General features: G+C 36.2%; 2 protein-coding genes across 3 annotated transcripts in view; one reads left to right on the plus strand and one right to left on the minus strand.

Annotated features, from left to right (window-relative positions):
• Positions 1–8,613, plus strand: part of LOC101739184 (teneurin-2) — a 64,140-nt gene extending 55,527 nt beyond the window's left edge. Inside the window, exon 9 of the mRNA XM_038021826.2 lies at positions 5,892–8,613. The gene's annotated coding sequence lies outside the window, so the exon portion shown is untranslated. The remainder of the gene's footprint in view (positions 1–5,891) is intronic.
• Positions 8,614–9,932: 1,319 nt separating this feature from the next.
• LOC101739321 (serine/threonine-protein kinase 26) overlaps positions 9,933–16,352 on the minus strand; it is a 91,261-nt gene continuing 84,841 nt past the window's right edge. For both annotated transcript variants that reach the window (XM_038021825.2, XM_038021824.2), the window contains exons 10-12: positions 16,195–16,305; positions 14,856–14,929; positions 9,933–13,346 (exon numbers count right to left, since the gene is read on the minus strand). In XM_038021825.2, the coding sequence (XP_037877753.1) occupies positions 13,337–13,346; positions 14,856–14,929; positions 16,195–16,305 (195 nt within the window). In that variant the 3' untranslated portion in view covers positions 9,933–13,336. The remainder of the gene's footprint in view (positions 13,347–14,855; positions 14,930–16,194; positions 16,306–16,352) is intronic.

Genomic DNA, 16,352 nt, shown 5'->3' on the forward strand with positions numbered 1-16,352 from the left:
CAAACAGGACATTAAAAACTTAGAGGTGATATATCTGAGAAGGAAAGCCACGAACCGACCGGACCGGAGAGACTTAAAAAATATATATTAGTGAACCAGACTAAGGTTCAACCGCGGCTATATTGCCTCCGACGATAATGACGATAATATTATATACACATATTATACATATATAATATTATACCTTTTTATAGTTGTGACGGATGGCTAGGTTTATGGCCCACCCGTTGAAAAGTGTTTACCGAAACCTCTTCACTTCGTGACTATGTGCATGACTGCTTTGCGGCATAAATAGGATGGATGATAATACCAAATTGTCGGCGCTTACAATATATCTTACGTAAAGAATTTTAATGATATACCCGTATCAGACTGCAACCTGCGTTTGTTTACTATATCAATAATGCAACATTATCAAATGATGACGAAAGCTGCCCTGTGAATAGTGTATCGGGCAAAAGACACGGGTCAATTTATGCACGATCGGAGAATGCCCTATTTTTCTGCAAATAATATAATATTATGATTCATACATTAAATATAATACAGTGTAATCCACCAGTATTTTCGTTCAACATAACTATTCAATAATATTAATAATTCAATAATACAAAAATTATTAATAATATATAGGTAGCTCATTTACAGAACAAAAAACATGTTTTTTTTCGAAAATCCCAATTCAGCATAAGTTAATCAAACATTTAAATTAATAGTCTTTATTGTTATAGTGTCTAAGCTGATTTTCCTTTTTCCTCCGATGAATGGATTTTACACAAACTAATCCAATTTACAAAACGGTTAATTACGGTCGGTTTAAAGAAAAACAAGTCATTGTTTCCTTATTAAAATGTTTTTGACCACAACGGCGCGAATATTTGTGGCTATACAATTGAAATAAACCTTCTAGAATTGGTTAATTACCGCTTTTGCATATCTACACTGACTGACAACACAAACAATCACGAATGTCAACGTTCTCAAGAGTAATAGGTAGATAGTAATAGATTCGAAATAAACGCAGCGGCTTGGCTCTGCCCCTGGCATTGCTGAAGTCCATGGGCGACGGTAACCACTCACCATCAGGTGGGCCGTATGCTCGTCTGCCTAAAAGGGCAATAAAAAAAAAACTACGGGACTCTTCGCGTTCACGTTCCACGTTTTGTACTTTTTAATATTAATGACTTTTATTCCGTTTTTACAAGTCTTAATAGATATAATTTAAACTACATATTATTACGAGATAAGAGTCGTCCGTGAACTACGATAACTGTAAAGTATTCGGAACGTTGGAAATAACATAATGACTATAAAAATGCGACATTTAACCTTTTACGATTCAACACGTTGACGGCCGCGTAGGTCACCGGTGCCCTACGTGGCGCACTAAAGTAATTATGTCGATTTCTCTCTTCGATCTTCTTACTAAGGCGCCGGAATATCTAATAGACTCTAGGAAAGACGAATCCGAAGATACTAAGAAAAATATATTAAAAACACAAAAAGGCAAAGTTAGGTAGCGCTTAGTAACAGAAATCGACGTAATTACTTCAGTGCGCCACGTAGGGCACCGGTGACCTACGCGGCAGTCAAAGGGTTAATTATTAATGACTTACAGAAAATACAATAAATCACAACAAGAAATTAAAGTTTGCAAAAATTGTGACTTAGTTCTTCAACCCAACCCTCCCGCTTGCCTTCCAAGCGACAAAATTACACCATATTTATTAATAAAACATAAATCATGAGTAACCGATTTAGCAGAACCAGGAAAATGAGGTTCCGTTTCAATCAGGACAAGACATTCTTAGAAACGGAAACCAATAATTTAATCTCTCACGTAGTATAAAACAAATTTGCGGTAATTTTCGTCGCTGTTCATAAATACCAAAAAAAATTAAAAGTAATTGTAATAAAAAAAAATACTGTCTGCACTGCTCCGTATGACAAACACATTGTATGCTACCTGGCACGATATACGCTAATGTCTAAGTAATGGATTCCGTAAATGTAAATAAGTACATTTGTACATATATTTACATAAACACTGACTCATCAATAAACGATTGTAAACGATATTTGTTTTTGTAATGTGTGTGTTTTTTTGTGTGTGTGTGTGTGCGTGACGTAAAATTTAATGGCTTCAAGCCTTTATAGAATTGTGTTCTCACGTGCATATGTGTGTATCAAAAGCTTCAAATATTATATAGTAAATATCTGATAGTTTAGGACATTAATTCCTTACGTGAACCGCGGTGGTGGGGAGTGTTCTGAAGTTCAGAATTGTTCAGAATCTGAACAAGTGAAGGTTCGTTTTTACCACTATGCTAGTAGCCATTTCGGCTGCGAAGGAACCTTGAAGCCGTGTATCAAAGCAATGGAAATTGAACCTTATGTCTGATGCCCAACGGCTGATGTAGTTTCTATGCACCATTAAATGAACCGTGAGCTCGTCTAACAAACTTAGTCAATATAGAACTTCATCATCTCATCATCATCTCAGCCTGTCCATTGTCCACTGCTGAACATAGGCCTCTCCAAGTGATCTCCAGTGCGGCCGGTCCGTTGCCACCTGCATCCAACGTGACCCAGCGGTTCTTACCAGGTCGTCGGTCCATCTCGTAGGTGGCCGTCCCACACTGCGCTTGCCAGTACGTGGTCTCCACTCGAGGATCCTTCCGCCCCATCGGCCGTCCGATCTTCGCGCTATGTGGCCTGCCCACTGCCACTTCAGCGTGCTAATCCTACGGGCTATGTCAGTAACTTTGGTTCTTCTACGGATCTCCTCATTTCTGATTCGGTCCCGTAGAGAAATACCAAGCATAGCCCTCTCCATAGCTCGCTGCGCGACACTGAGCTTCCTAAAAAGATCATTAAGTCATCACTGGTAGCACACATTGGTTGTATACCTTTGTCTTAAGGCACTGAGGGATTTTGGACGAGAACACATTTTTTTTTTTTTGTTTTTTTTTTTTTTTTTTTTTTTTTTTTTTTTTTTTTTTTTTTTTTTTTTTTTTTTTTTTTTTTTTTTTTTTTTTATATATATATAGAACTTATACACACAAGAAGAAAAACATATACATTTATATGTAGAAACCACTTTTCATTCTTTAAAGCCGGTTAGATATCAATGCATTTTGTAATAAGATACACGGAAAATTTTAGCATACATAAACAAATTGACCAACATACCTACGTCTTGTGAACCAATCGTGCCCTCAAAATATGAAGCGGAATCATTAGCAATTCTAATTAGCAATGAGACCATCGGCCCTCGTTAACGGTAATTGAATGATGTATCTGTTCACGTTTTAGTCAATTTTGATCATTAATTATCTACTGTAAAAGTTTGAAAAGGAACACAATAAAACAGCATTACGTTTCCGAAGAAAATAAAGATTTTCTTATCTAATTAGTTTAAAATTTCGCGTTCAATTCAACGCGTTCAAATGCTTGTATCCCACCTTCGAAATTAGGCAAAGAGCCATTTCTAACTTGTGGTATTATTATAGCCGAGGGTATCGCCTCTTAGTTTAAATCTCAAAGTCATTAAAAGTATACGCTAATGCATACAAATGTTACGTACACGAGTGTTTGATAGTTTTTTATTGTTTAAGATGGATGGACGAGCTAACGGCCCTACCTGGTGTTAAGTGCTCACCGGAGCTCATAGACATCAACAAGTTAATAACCTAGAGCAGCTCGTCCTTTAGGCCTATTTATTTATTGAATACCAATAGCACAAGCTGAAACAGCCTTCATCAATGAGCTAAATAATCTAAAAACGATGACTCGTCACCACAACATATTCGCCACATAAAAAAATACTATAAAAAAAACAGCGATGACATGTTCGATCGCACTCCGCTTTCATCTCCGATGCTAATAAACGGGCAAACAAAGAAACGCTATATTTTATCAAGACTCATTACAGTGTTCATAAGCTTTCGTTCTGGGAACTCGACGGGCAAGATAGCGTTCCCCCACCGACTTTCCAAACTAAATGAATATGCAGTTTCGAAAGAAAATGTAAAATGATGTTACTGAAAATGTAAAATGTTCATGAAATGAAAAATAAACTGATTATTTTCTAAAGTAGTGTAAAATTTAAAATATTAACTTTTGAGATATATTTCAGTGTTAATTAGCAATTGAAAATTACTGGAATTATTATAAAATGAGTGTAGGTAAGCCTCAAAACTACATGTATATGAAAAAACGTATTTGACAAAATATGCGACATGTGCCGTTTTCGAAATTGCATTTTCAAATGTTTTGACACTTATAAGACAAGACACTTATAACCGATGCACCAAATATGTTTTGATAGCAACGAGGTCGATTTACAGTGGAAATCACAGGCAAAGAAAAGAGAGAGAAAAAACAGATGCCGTACTGTAAATGTATTATCGTACTAGGAGACTTTTAGCATCAGATAAATTGAATTGGATGCAGGAGCCATTCACCGTCCTTGCGGATCCACCCGATCCACTCTCAGTACTGTTGAACTTTATTTGGTAGCAACAACTTTTTTTTTATTGCTTACATCTGTGGACGAGCTCACAGCCCACCTGGTGTGAAGCGGTTACTGGAGCCCATATACATCTACGACGCAAACGCGCCACCCACCTTGAGATATAAGCTCTAACGTCTCAAGTATAGTTACAACGGCTGCCCCACCCCCCACCGGGTGGTGGTACCTACCCGCGCGAACGCACAAGAGGTCCTACCACCAGTAAAAAGTAATGCACTGGTCCACGAACTCGCCGAAGAGCTAGAAGACCTAAGTGCATAGCATCAGCCCGTTCATTTCTCGCCTGATCTTCTCAGTGGGTCTCGATTCGGATCCGATGGCGTGCCCTCGTAAAGCAACTGTCCTTAAGCTGTTAAGCCTTCTGTAGAGTGCTCGGGAAGCTGTTAGCATTGCACTCCTGACTGAGCCAAGAGTTCGTCCATTTCTCCCAGCGAAACGGCAGAATCTTGCACAAGCCATAATCATAAATTAAAAAAAATAGGTCAAGACCTATACAACGTTCTCGAACAAATTCGAATTTAATTAGATTTTTTTTTGTGAAGCATTTCAATAACATACACAACTGAAGATCTTAAAATCAACGAACAGAATGTATAAATCGTCACAATAATTATTTAACCCAACAGATAATTATATTTATTTATGACATAATTTACAGTTTTATTGATTGTTTACTTTGTAATAGTTTGTCTATGGTGTCGTTGTCGTCCATTAAATTTATGAAAGCCGGTCATTTAAGCGTGCACTGGCCACTTGATACGATAAAAGGTCGGGACCCTGAATACAGGATGTCTCCTGCATAATGGACTCGTTTGTGTCTACACGTATTTCATAAACGATTACATTAAAATTGTTAGGATATAAATGTAGATTATTTTTTTTATGTTTGTCGTAAAATTTTGTAATGGAATATACCATAAATCATAATCATTCATAATCGAAATAACTAGTTTGTTATAATACGAGAACATTTTAAATATGTTTTTTAAAGAAACATTACCCATGTATTTAATATATTCGTTGGTACATTCTATAACAACATGATAATTTAATTATCAAACAATTAAACAAATACAGTTTAATTTAAGATACTACATATAAACTACAAGCTCATTTAAAACTAAATTGATTTATTAATTAGAACAATCCACATATGGATATCCACGAGCTGTTCTTATCAGTGAGTTCTAATAACGCTAATGTGTTCGTCATAACGCTTAAAAGCGCGCCCCACAGTTCACTGATGTTCGGTGGTCAATGTTTGTGAAGACTAACCGGATTGAGTCACATTCTGCGTCATAGATAATGACTCACAAGGTACGCGCTCTCTCACATTAAAAACTTTATTTCCCCATAGGTGCTGCCGGCTATTGAATCATCGAGATCCTGATGGTCTGGTCCGTGTGAAGCGCACGTACGGACCACGCGTCCATTCCACGACACTGCCTGTGATCCACTCCGATGTGAAAAAAGAAATTCGCGACGAAGAACAAATGAAGTATAATCTAATTATTATTATTTACGTAGCTTAGTTTTGTATAGTAGTGTGTAGCGCATATTTTAATGCCTCTGTGATATTTAAGGTGATTGGCGGTCGTATGTGTGAGTCAGCGTACCTACAAGTTTTCTTTGGTTCGTAATCTAATGGTAAACACGGCCTTTACGTTGCTTGATATGTTTACGTAATTTATGTAATAGCGACACTCATACGCCCGTAGTAATGTAAGCAAAGATTAAACAATCATACAGTCATCGGTCGGCTGAAATCGATCTAGAAATCGTTATAAATTGGACCGTTTATTTTGAAAGTGGTGTAAGTCCATTTTTGAGAAAAATGAGCTATCACGTAATTCATGCTTAATTTAATGTATTTTTTTTATATATAACTAGTCCGTGTTTAATTTCTCAAAAAAAATCCCATGTTTTGTACAACTTAAAATCGGCCGGTAAATGAAATTGCATAATCATCGATTATGGAAGTGGTGTAAGTCCAATTGACAGAGATAGGTGGCACAGCCAGACCTCATATGATTTGCCTGTATTTTTAAATCAACAAATATAGTAACCTTTAATTTTCTCGAAACAAAAGAAAATGGACTTACACCACTTTCAAAATAAACGGTCCAAACAATTTATCGTTCGCTCACTTGGTTCAATTTTAAATTCGTATCGAATCATAAGTAGGTGCTTAAACAGAAAGGAATGTAAAAACCCGAACTGGTTGATCGCGGATGAGAAGTACCTTTGCAATGATTACGATGTATGTAATTTATGTTTGTGGGCGTTACGGAGCCGTGGGTAGATTCATTCTGCCGACCACGCTCGGTGACTAACGGTTTCCCTTTGACACGGAACGAATCAAATATTGTAATATTCAACGATGATCGCCACTTTTATTTTTATTTATTGTGTTTGTTTGTTTGTTTGTTAGTGTTAAGACAACGTTCAAAGGAACGATAGACCTGATCTGTTCCTAAAAGGATTAAGTGAAAAATGTTGAATTTAAATTAAAAAAAGAACCAATATTGCCTATTTACCTGTTGTTTGAATGTTACTTGCTCAACTTCCATCATTTATAATAATAGGAAAATTATTGCATTTATTTATAATGTCGCGTCATCAACAACTGTTCAATGTTTCCATTAACTAAATAACCCTTGGTGCAAATTGGCGTTAATACGTTTCTTTTAATATGGCAAAAGGTTTTTTTGCCGATGCCATAATTACCAACTGCTCATTTTATAGGTTAAGTATGTCATGTTCCAACAATGCTTAGGAAACAGCTACAAATTACATATAAGATACAACTAAACGGTTGCTTGCGTTCTATAAATACTTTACGTATAATAATAATACTATTAATACACAGCGAAGTTCATGCTCTCTTAAATTGTACTAATTGAAATTGTTAATACAAAGAAATCGAAGCTGTAAAACTGTTTTCGTAATATCGGTTATTGAATTGAAAACTTACAAATCGAACGATTTAATCACAATACTATCGACATCCACAAAATCACAAAAAAAAACTGTATTTTGTGAAACATAGCGTCAATATTTTGATAAGTTTTGTTTATACGTTTTATCATTTATTTTATTTAAGATAATTAATTTTAGGTTGTAAGATATCATTCTTTTGAACTCAAAGTTTGATTACCTACTTTTAGTATTACTTCACATTCACACACAATACTGAGTAAAACATAGGCTATGTACTTCCCTTAGCGTATTATTTTATTTTTAATTTAGTATAGACGTATTACAATTTAATTGTATTCTGATTTACAGATCTTAATTTATTAGTTAATAAAAACTATTAACATCACATTACGGTATAAATAATAACCTCTCGTTAAATTTAAAAATGATTGATTAGATGATTTTTCTATATATTTCTTACGATTTTCTAACTTGAACTATCTAATTGTTAATTTAATAAATACGTGTAGATACAAAGAAAACTCGAACGAATGTGTTCAAAGTGTCTTTCAAGTAATATAACATGAAAATGTATGTAAAAGAACAAGTTTATCAGAAGTATAGGCCCTTCCAATTATATTATGGCGCCTTTTCCACTTTTTTTTACAATAAACATCCGCCCTCTAAAATTTGACAGTGGTTTGCCCGAGTTATTTTATATTATATATAAAGATATTTATCATTGAATTTATGGACATGGACTCGATGATAACCGAATATATTCACGTATTTACGATTCTGTAAATTCAACTTACACAAAAACAATTACTGGCAATCTTGCAGCGAATTTGTAAGCAATTCCAAAGAGTATTTTTATAACGTAAATCGATAATTTTTTGTACCGTACTAATTTTCACCTTACCTGCGACCAAAAAGCTGGTCACGAAGGCTCCGGATTTCGGACTGCAACACCCAGTATGACGATGTAAAGATCTCTTTGTTAGGAAACAACGTCCGTGGATTGCAATCAGAATATCGATGTAAATCTATACCAATTCTTATAATGATCTGCTTATTGTAATTATTAAGAGAATTTTGTATTTTTTGTAAATTTGTAACATGTATAGTAGTTAGCTAGTCAATAAAAAATGTAAAGTATACGTAAATAGTTTTTATTGAAACCCAAACCAAACGAATTTAAAAACCAATCTCCACGATATAGAGATTTTATTTATTTATTGCTTAGATGGTTGGACGAGCTCACAGCCCACCTGGTGTCAGGTTACTGGAGCCCATAGACATCTACGACGTAAATGCGCCACCCACCTGGAGATATAAGTTCTAAGGTCTCAAGTATAGTTACAACGGCTGCCTCACCCTTTAAACCGATACCTATCTTCAGTACTTTAATTTATACGTTCATAAAATGTAACGCATAAATTTTATCAGAATTGTCCCAAAACAAGATCTGTGACCGTGGACTCACTGAGAGACGCAGTTAATTATCGCCCCGGACTGCAGTCTCAAGGGTTCGATACCCAAATCGCAAGCCTCTTCATATTTTCCCTAAATTCACGGTTTGCTGCTATCGAAGCTCTTTGAACGAGGAGCGCGGCAGATCGCGAGTCGCTTATTACTGCCGCCTTTTTGAATGGCAGAACAAACTTTATACAAACGAAAATTCGACCTCATATCTCAAACTAGGTGGCGGCGTTTACGTTGTTATGTATATAAACTTACCAACACCAGGTAGTGTGAATTTTGTTTATGACAAACAAAACATTAACGTACCTCATCTCCAACTTCACAATGAGATTGAAGTGGTCCCTGCACTATAAAGGCTGTATCAATTTCGTCACTGCAGATCTGACGCACTGACAGAAACAATAACCATTGAATACCTATGTACTGATTTTCATTTTCGTATTACTTATTTATAATGTTCAGCAAAAGGCAATAGGCAGCGGCTAGGCACTACCAGGCAGCGTCCCTAGCATTGCTGACGTCTATGAGCGACAGTTACCATTAATAAGGGTCCGTTTACACAGGCTGGCGCGAAGAGCATCGGCCCGCTTTTTTCTTTTCACACAGACCGGATCGTATGTTTGGAATTGGCCGGAGCGAAGTAGCCAACTATTTCACACAGACCGGCTGGAAGAGATCTGAAAGCGGACGCGCTCGCAATCGGAGCCGATCGGCTACGCGAGCGAGAAAGAGCGCGCAATATTAGCCGGTCGGTTCCTCATACTATTTCACACGCAGCGCGTTCAAGCATTCTTAATGACAAAAATTGCACATGCAAAAATAAACTTTACTACAATTACTCAAAACTCTGTTTCCTAAGTGATAAAAATTGCTCTCCTCTCCGAGCCGATCTGTGTGAACGGACCCTAACGCAGGCCGTATGTCCGTCTGCCTACAATAGCAGAATGTAAATTAAACATACAAACACACACAAAAGGAAAATAAACAAGCAATATCCAAAATTAAATAACTTCTTTTATTTCATAGTCAAATTTGTTTCTCTACAATAAAGTGTTAGAAATTACGGAGACGCCATTACATCAATTGACGAATTACAATAACGTGGGCGCCGACGGCTGTACCCGTGCACGACTGTCGACAACGGGGTGCGGGGGAGAGGAGGGTTGGGGGCGGAGTGTGGATGCCTCGTGACGTCACGCTGCGGACGACACGTTCCGAGGAGACCGTCAACAGAATTTATCAAAATCCTGATACAAGTCGCGAGGTACTCATAAAGCCGGTACGCGTTTTATAAAACAAAACGACTGCTCGAAACGTTCGGCCGCACCGACACAGTGCACTGACCAACAGTACTAACACAAGACTAAGTTTTCATCAATTAATAATAATAATATAGTTTTTTTTAATATATATATTAACTATGCAAATGTGATCACAAATACCCATAAACCGAACGACTTTCTCGCTATCTCTCTCTCTCTCTCTCTCTATGAAGTTACAGCGAACCGTTAACAACAACAGACACGACACAGCTCCGACGTCAGACCGACGCGCCTCGTTCCAACACCTAACGTTCGAACACCCTAATTTTAATCAATAATCAACAATCATCGGCCACATCTAACACTAGGACGCTCCTACCAAGTGGAAAAATATTATTTTCGATCCCTCCGTACGAATTAAACGAATTAACAATTCTAGTTACACACGTATCACGCGTGTGATTGTGAGAAACTTAAAATGATAATACAGTTCAATGAATGGGCTTAGTGCGAGTTTTTTAACGTTCTCGATAGCGTAAAAGTTAGCTTATATTTGTATGGAATGGAATCGTTTGCGTACGTTTGCCGCTAGGGGCGCTGTTCCAACTGCATACAAAATTGGCTTAACTTTTACGCTAACGAGAACGTTAAGAAACTCGCACTAAGCACACAGGTATCGACGGCCGGAAACGAAGACTCGACTGATTACTGGTTCATACAAATCAATAAAAGTATTTAGTCCGGTCAAAATAGACATTCATCACTTCATGAATTCCGAAATAGGTGAATTTTCGAAAGAACTTTAAATTAAAAAGAAATTCTGAACAGGCTCCTGATTCCACGCGTGCAAGGTCACCCCTATATTTCGGGTCAACTTGACGGGACTATTAGCCAAACAGGTTTGTACTCCGATTAAAATTAATAAAAAGCTATATCAATAAGAAAAATCAATAATGATTCGAATAATTGTGATCATCAAATTCTTCAACATTTCAAAATTCAAACATAGATCCCATCACTGATGTCTCAATTAAAAGTAACTCAAAAATCAACTGAAATTTTTACAACTTAATTTATATCGTATTATTTAAATATCAGTAATAATATTTTTTTCTAAATCAAGAGGACTCGTGTTGGATCGTCTACGTCATGCATTCGGTTAGACGAGTGACGTCATATGACGTTTTGCAATTACAGATTATACAAGTCTTAGCTTCCCGCCGCCTCACTCAAAGACGAACTACCCTCCGTACTCTATATAAGAACACTTCATAAAACAGCTTCTCTTCATATTATTATTTATACTACACAATTTACAAATTTAAGTTTATACATATTTTATTTTATACACATCAATCATAATTGTTTCTGTAGTCTTCATTACAATATAATCTATGTTATATATTATTCTCCAGATTGCTAAATATTGTCACATATCAAGCATATTTGTTTAATATGACACACCAAGCGCTTAGCGGTGTCGCTTAGTTAATTATTTACCTCTTTACATCATCAAAACACCTTAATATATATAATTAAAATCGTAACATTCAAATTAATATTGCAATTTAGAAGGAAATAATGAAATAATGTATTATTAATGAAACAAATTCACAGAAAGCCGGCACGTTTTCAACACACAAATATAGTGCTCGTAACAAATCAAAAAATAATAATTCTATAAATGCTGACAATATTGTCTTTTCTCTGGAATGACGCTTAACGATTTTTCATTTCTTTTTTTTTTCTTTTTGTATATTTTATATCCTTCATACATAACATTTTCAAACATCCTAAAACCTTTAAGAATACTTTAGAATTTTGACGACCCGATATCACATCACAATCATATTATAGAACACACACAAAAAATCAAAATTTTTTATCGTACCTCACATTGGAAGAAATTCATTAAAATTTAGAATGAAAGAATGGTATACTTATGGCATAAACATTGGCTACGTACAAATGTCAGAAAACATTATGAACAAACAAAACATACGGCAGCCGCGTTAAGATAAATCACGACACAGTTTAGTTCGTAACGAAAATGTCGTCGAAGAATCGATATACCACGAAATAATGTTACATTAAAAAATACAATAATTTTGTGTACATTGAACCGTGCCATTAAAATTATGATGTCAATCTAATAAATTACGGTACAAATGAATAAAACATGAACAAATAACCGTTCACGAAACCCAAGCGGTAACAGTAGGCTACCGAAAACAATATTTACACGATTAGCTAACTAAGCATCAAATATAAAATATCGTTTCAGCAATTACATAATTCGTAGAGCCGCAATCGAATGCGAAGTTGGCTTCGGGTCATTGACCCGTACGTTAAAATTGTATTTTATTATTTTATCCATAATTATGGACATGCAAACGGGTCTCAGTCTGGCCAACCCTCCAAAGTCAATAAGTACTCCGAATTCAAATTTCGAACGAACGCAATGTGTCCTTTCCGCTAATTATATCCAACCGAACAGACGGAGAAATGTAATGCAAAATGCACGGAACGATACCGACAACGCAAGCTACGTACCTCTAGGTGCGAACGCTAAGTAACTAACTATTTAATTTCGACATTCAACACTAAGGGAGCACTGTTACAATGCAAACAACTAAAGTGCTCTTACAACTCGGCAATGAACAACCAATACAATATTTACATAAATAATAAACGAATCTATAGTTTAGTAACCGCATTAAGTAATCGTTAATGAAAAAATATATATTTTAGTTTTTTTTTTTTTCTTTTTTAGTTAAACTATGGCATTGCAACTTTGTGACTGGGTTGCGGCTGCGCACGTTCAACCCCTAAACGAAATTAATAAAAAAAAAAACAAATCGTGAAATCATACAACATCGAAATATATGACTGAACGTATTCAAACTATTGTATAGTTACAAATATAATAAAAAAAAAAAAATCAAATTAAAATTTAATAAAATTTACATTTACTTACAAAAAATATTAATATTTTCCTTTCGACGCTACTTTATATTGAAGAGTTAACTCGAATAGCGTTAAAAATTTTTTTTTGAATAGTGAACGTTATTCCGTGAACAATAAGGCATATATACGTGTGACCGGCGCGTGTGAAGTGCGACCGCTACAAGCGCCATTATAGATCCCTGAAACAAACAGAACAATAATATATAGCATATAATATAATAAACTTGACATAATTCAATCTTTATTAATTATCTATGTAATCTCTGTATTCCATTTTTATTTGCTTGTAAAAACTCTAACCATTAATAAAGCACTAGAGGTCCCGCAGTAGTCGAAATTCGACTAATTATAGTCGAATAGTGTACAAATTTACAATTCCAATTAATTATAATTGGAATTGTAAATTTGTACACTATTACGATTGTATTTTATACTTCTATAATCACAAAATTCGCCAAGACTACACTATAAAAATCATAACAAAGACAAACAATATTTACTCTATTCTCAAGTTGACAACAGACGTCAAGAACAAAAGTTTGACAATAAATAGTATGCATGCGTGTGTGTGTCAAATACATGGTATGTAGTGTGTGTAATGTTTTCTTTATTGATTTAATGTATCTTTTATGCATTATTTTAAAAAAATATTAGCATTGTGCACTTCTTCTCTGTATTCTCTATAAGTGTGGAAAATTTCATACTCCTCGGTCCGCGCAATTTTCGTAAAAAAGGATACAAAGTTTTTGCTTCACGTATTAATATTATATGATATTGACGCAATGCAATATTAAAATTTTTTCATAAAAATTGGAGTTGTAGTCGATTTAATTTCATGCCAGAGAGCACTGTGCATATTTCATTTATTATTTAATTATTATCTTGATTAGAGCATCCCTACCTATTAAAACTTAAAATATTTTTAACTTGTATCATATAAACAATCTAAATTAAACATTACACTAGAAAATTTCTATTTTCTTTCAAAGAGCGCGCAATGTATTTAATAAACTAGTTTTAACTTCACGTGTGACGTCATTAGCAAGCAAAATTATGAGCGAGATAGCCATCATGGAATAATCATTATAGTCCAACCATTAGCGACATGTGATATGATGGGCTGTGATTAATATTAAAAAAAAACCTTGCATTAATTGAAAACGAAACATTCTTTACTGTAAAAGAAAAGGTTTTTTTAGATGCCGGGATTGCTTGTCGATCGATTTGATTAATTAAATCTTACAAAACTAATTTTCTATTAAATAATTAATTGTAATTATTTTAATATTAATTATTAATAGAAATAAGAGTATGTTTCAGATTTTAATTCGATATTCAATATAAAATAGAAACTATAATTTCACAATAAAAAAAATCATTCAAGCATTTCAACTTCTAACATCCCTTATTATCCCTTAACGACATTTCAGTTTGTATTGTTACCGTCGTCCGAATAATAATATACCGGATAAGCTCTGGTTCATTTCTGTTTAGTTAAATACAAGTTTTTACGAACGATACGTTTCGTACAGCCTGGAGGCACTCGGCTACACTCGGCACCACTCGGCTACACTCGGCTATACTCGGCTATACTCGGCTATACTCGGCTACACTCGGCTACACTCGGCTACACTCGGCTACACTCGGCTACACTCGGCAATACTCGGCTGCAGTCGGCGGGTACGTACCTCATCCAGTGCTGCGAGGAGTTGTGCGAGGGCGCGCTGGGCGCGTGGCTGTGCGTCGCCACCCGCTGCACGATCTACACAGACGGACAACAAGCGACGTTTAATTGGATTACTTTAATGAGCTATGGGAACTTCAAGACTTCCAATTAATTTGTGAAGGGTCACACGTATCAAGGACTGATGACGATATATACAAAAATAATTAGAGCGTTGTTTTTTTTGTTTGAAACTATGTTTACTTATTGTGTATGTTTTCAGAAGTTTCTTAGCGGAGCGCATGTCTTGGAGCGCTTTCAGAAAGCAAACCCACGGTCGTTAGCGTCACAACTACCGAGCCCCTTGATCTATCCGCCGAGACGGCCCCACCAACTCATATTTTCGGGACAGCCTGCGAGTTCAACACTACGAGGGTCGGAGAATGGAGTCAACCGGTTGCTGTTTCGTATGATGCGTATAGCACAATTAACATAACATTTCCTTAGATATACTTCTCTAATCCCCAAACTGACATCGGAGGAAACCTACAACACTTAGGGAACCAGGATATAGCGAAATCCCTATTCCGGTCCCCACTTCGACAGCGAAAAGTTAGTGTAATGAGAAGAGCGGTCTCTCTCACACCCCGCTGCCTGCAAAATTGTGCAATCGCAAAAGTCGGCGGCACGAGTCGGCACTGACATCGCGTCAAAACTGTATAATCTCAAAACTTACAAATTTTACAGGAGAGTGTTATAACGGTTTAACATGTGATATTTTTACTATTAATTATCTTTGCAACATTTATTTTTTATTTTATTTCTTACCAGTTGCATTATCTGTTTTTTATACTACATTAAGATAAAATTATGTATTAATTTTGTAATAGCAATCAAGATATAGGTAAACTATTAAAAAAAAACTGAAACTAAACTACGCTCTTTTGACAGTATTTATGAGAAAAATACTGGTGATACCAAATGATTCCGTATATTAACTCAATTTCGAATATTTTTGGAAATTGTACTTTTAATGCGAAAAGACGATATGTGCGACGAGGACACGCGTCCCTCCCCCCCGGTCGGTGCGGGTGCGCTCGGTCCCCCCCCAACCCCCGGGTACCCGCGGCCAGTACCTGCTTATTTTTTTTTTCCTACCTAAGCTGATAGCCTTGAGAGGCTATATCAGCGTCGCCTTAACTAGTAGGTGAGCTCACGGGGCTCAAACCTGATGACGTTGCTAACACGAACCCTAGCAAGAGCCGCGCTTCGCAGAATCTACCGCCGGATCGGAAACGTGATCCACTGAGAAGATCCGGCGAGAAACTCAGTGGGCTGCGTCTGAGGGTTAATTTATTCAGTACCTGCTGCACGAAGGCGCGCGTGAGGTGCGGCGCGTGCCTCTCCGCGAGCTCGAAGGCGCGCCGCAGCTCGTCCACCGCGCTGGCCGCGCCCGCCCCCTTCCCGCGGGACACCTGCACCGAAACAACGACATACATTTAGTTCACCAGTGTTCTTGTTT

The sequence above is a fragment of the Bombyx mori genome, chromosome 4, assembly GCF_030269925.1.
Source record: "Bombyx mori chromosome 4, ASM3026992v2".
Lineage (NCBI taxonomy): Eukaryota > Metazoa > Arthropoda > Insecta > Lepidoptera > Bombycidae > Bombyx > Bombyx mori.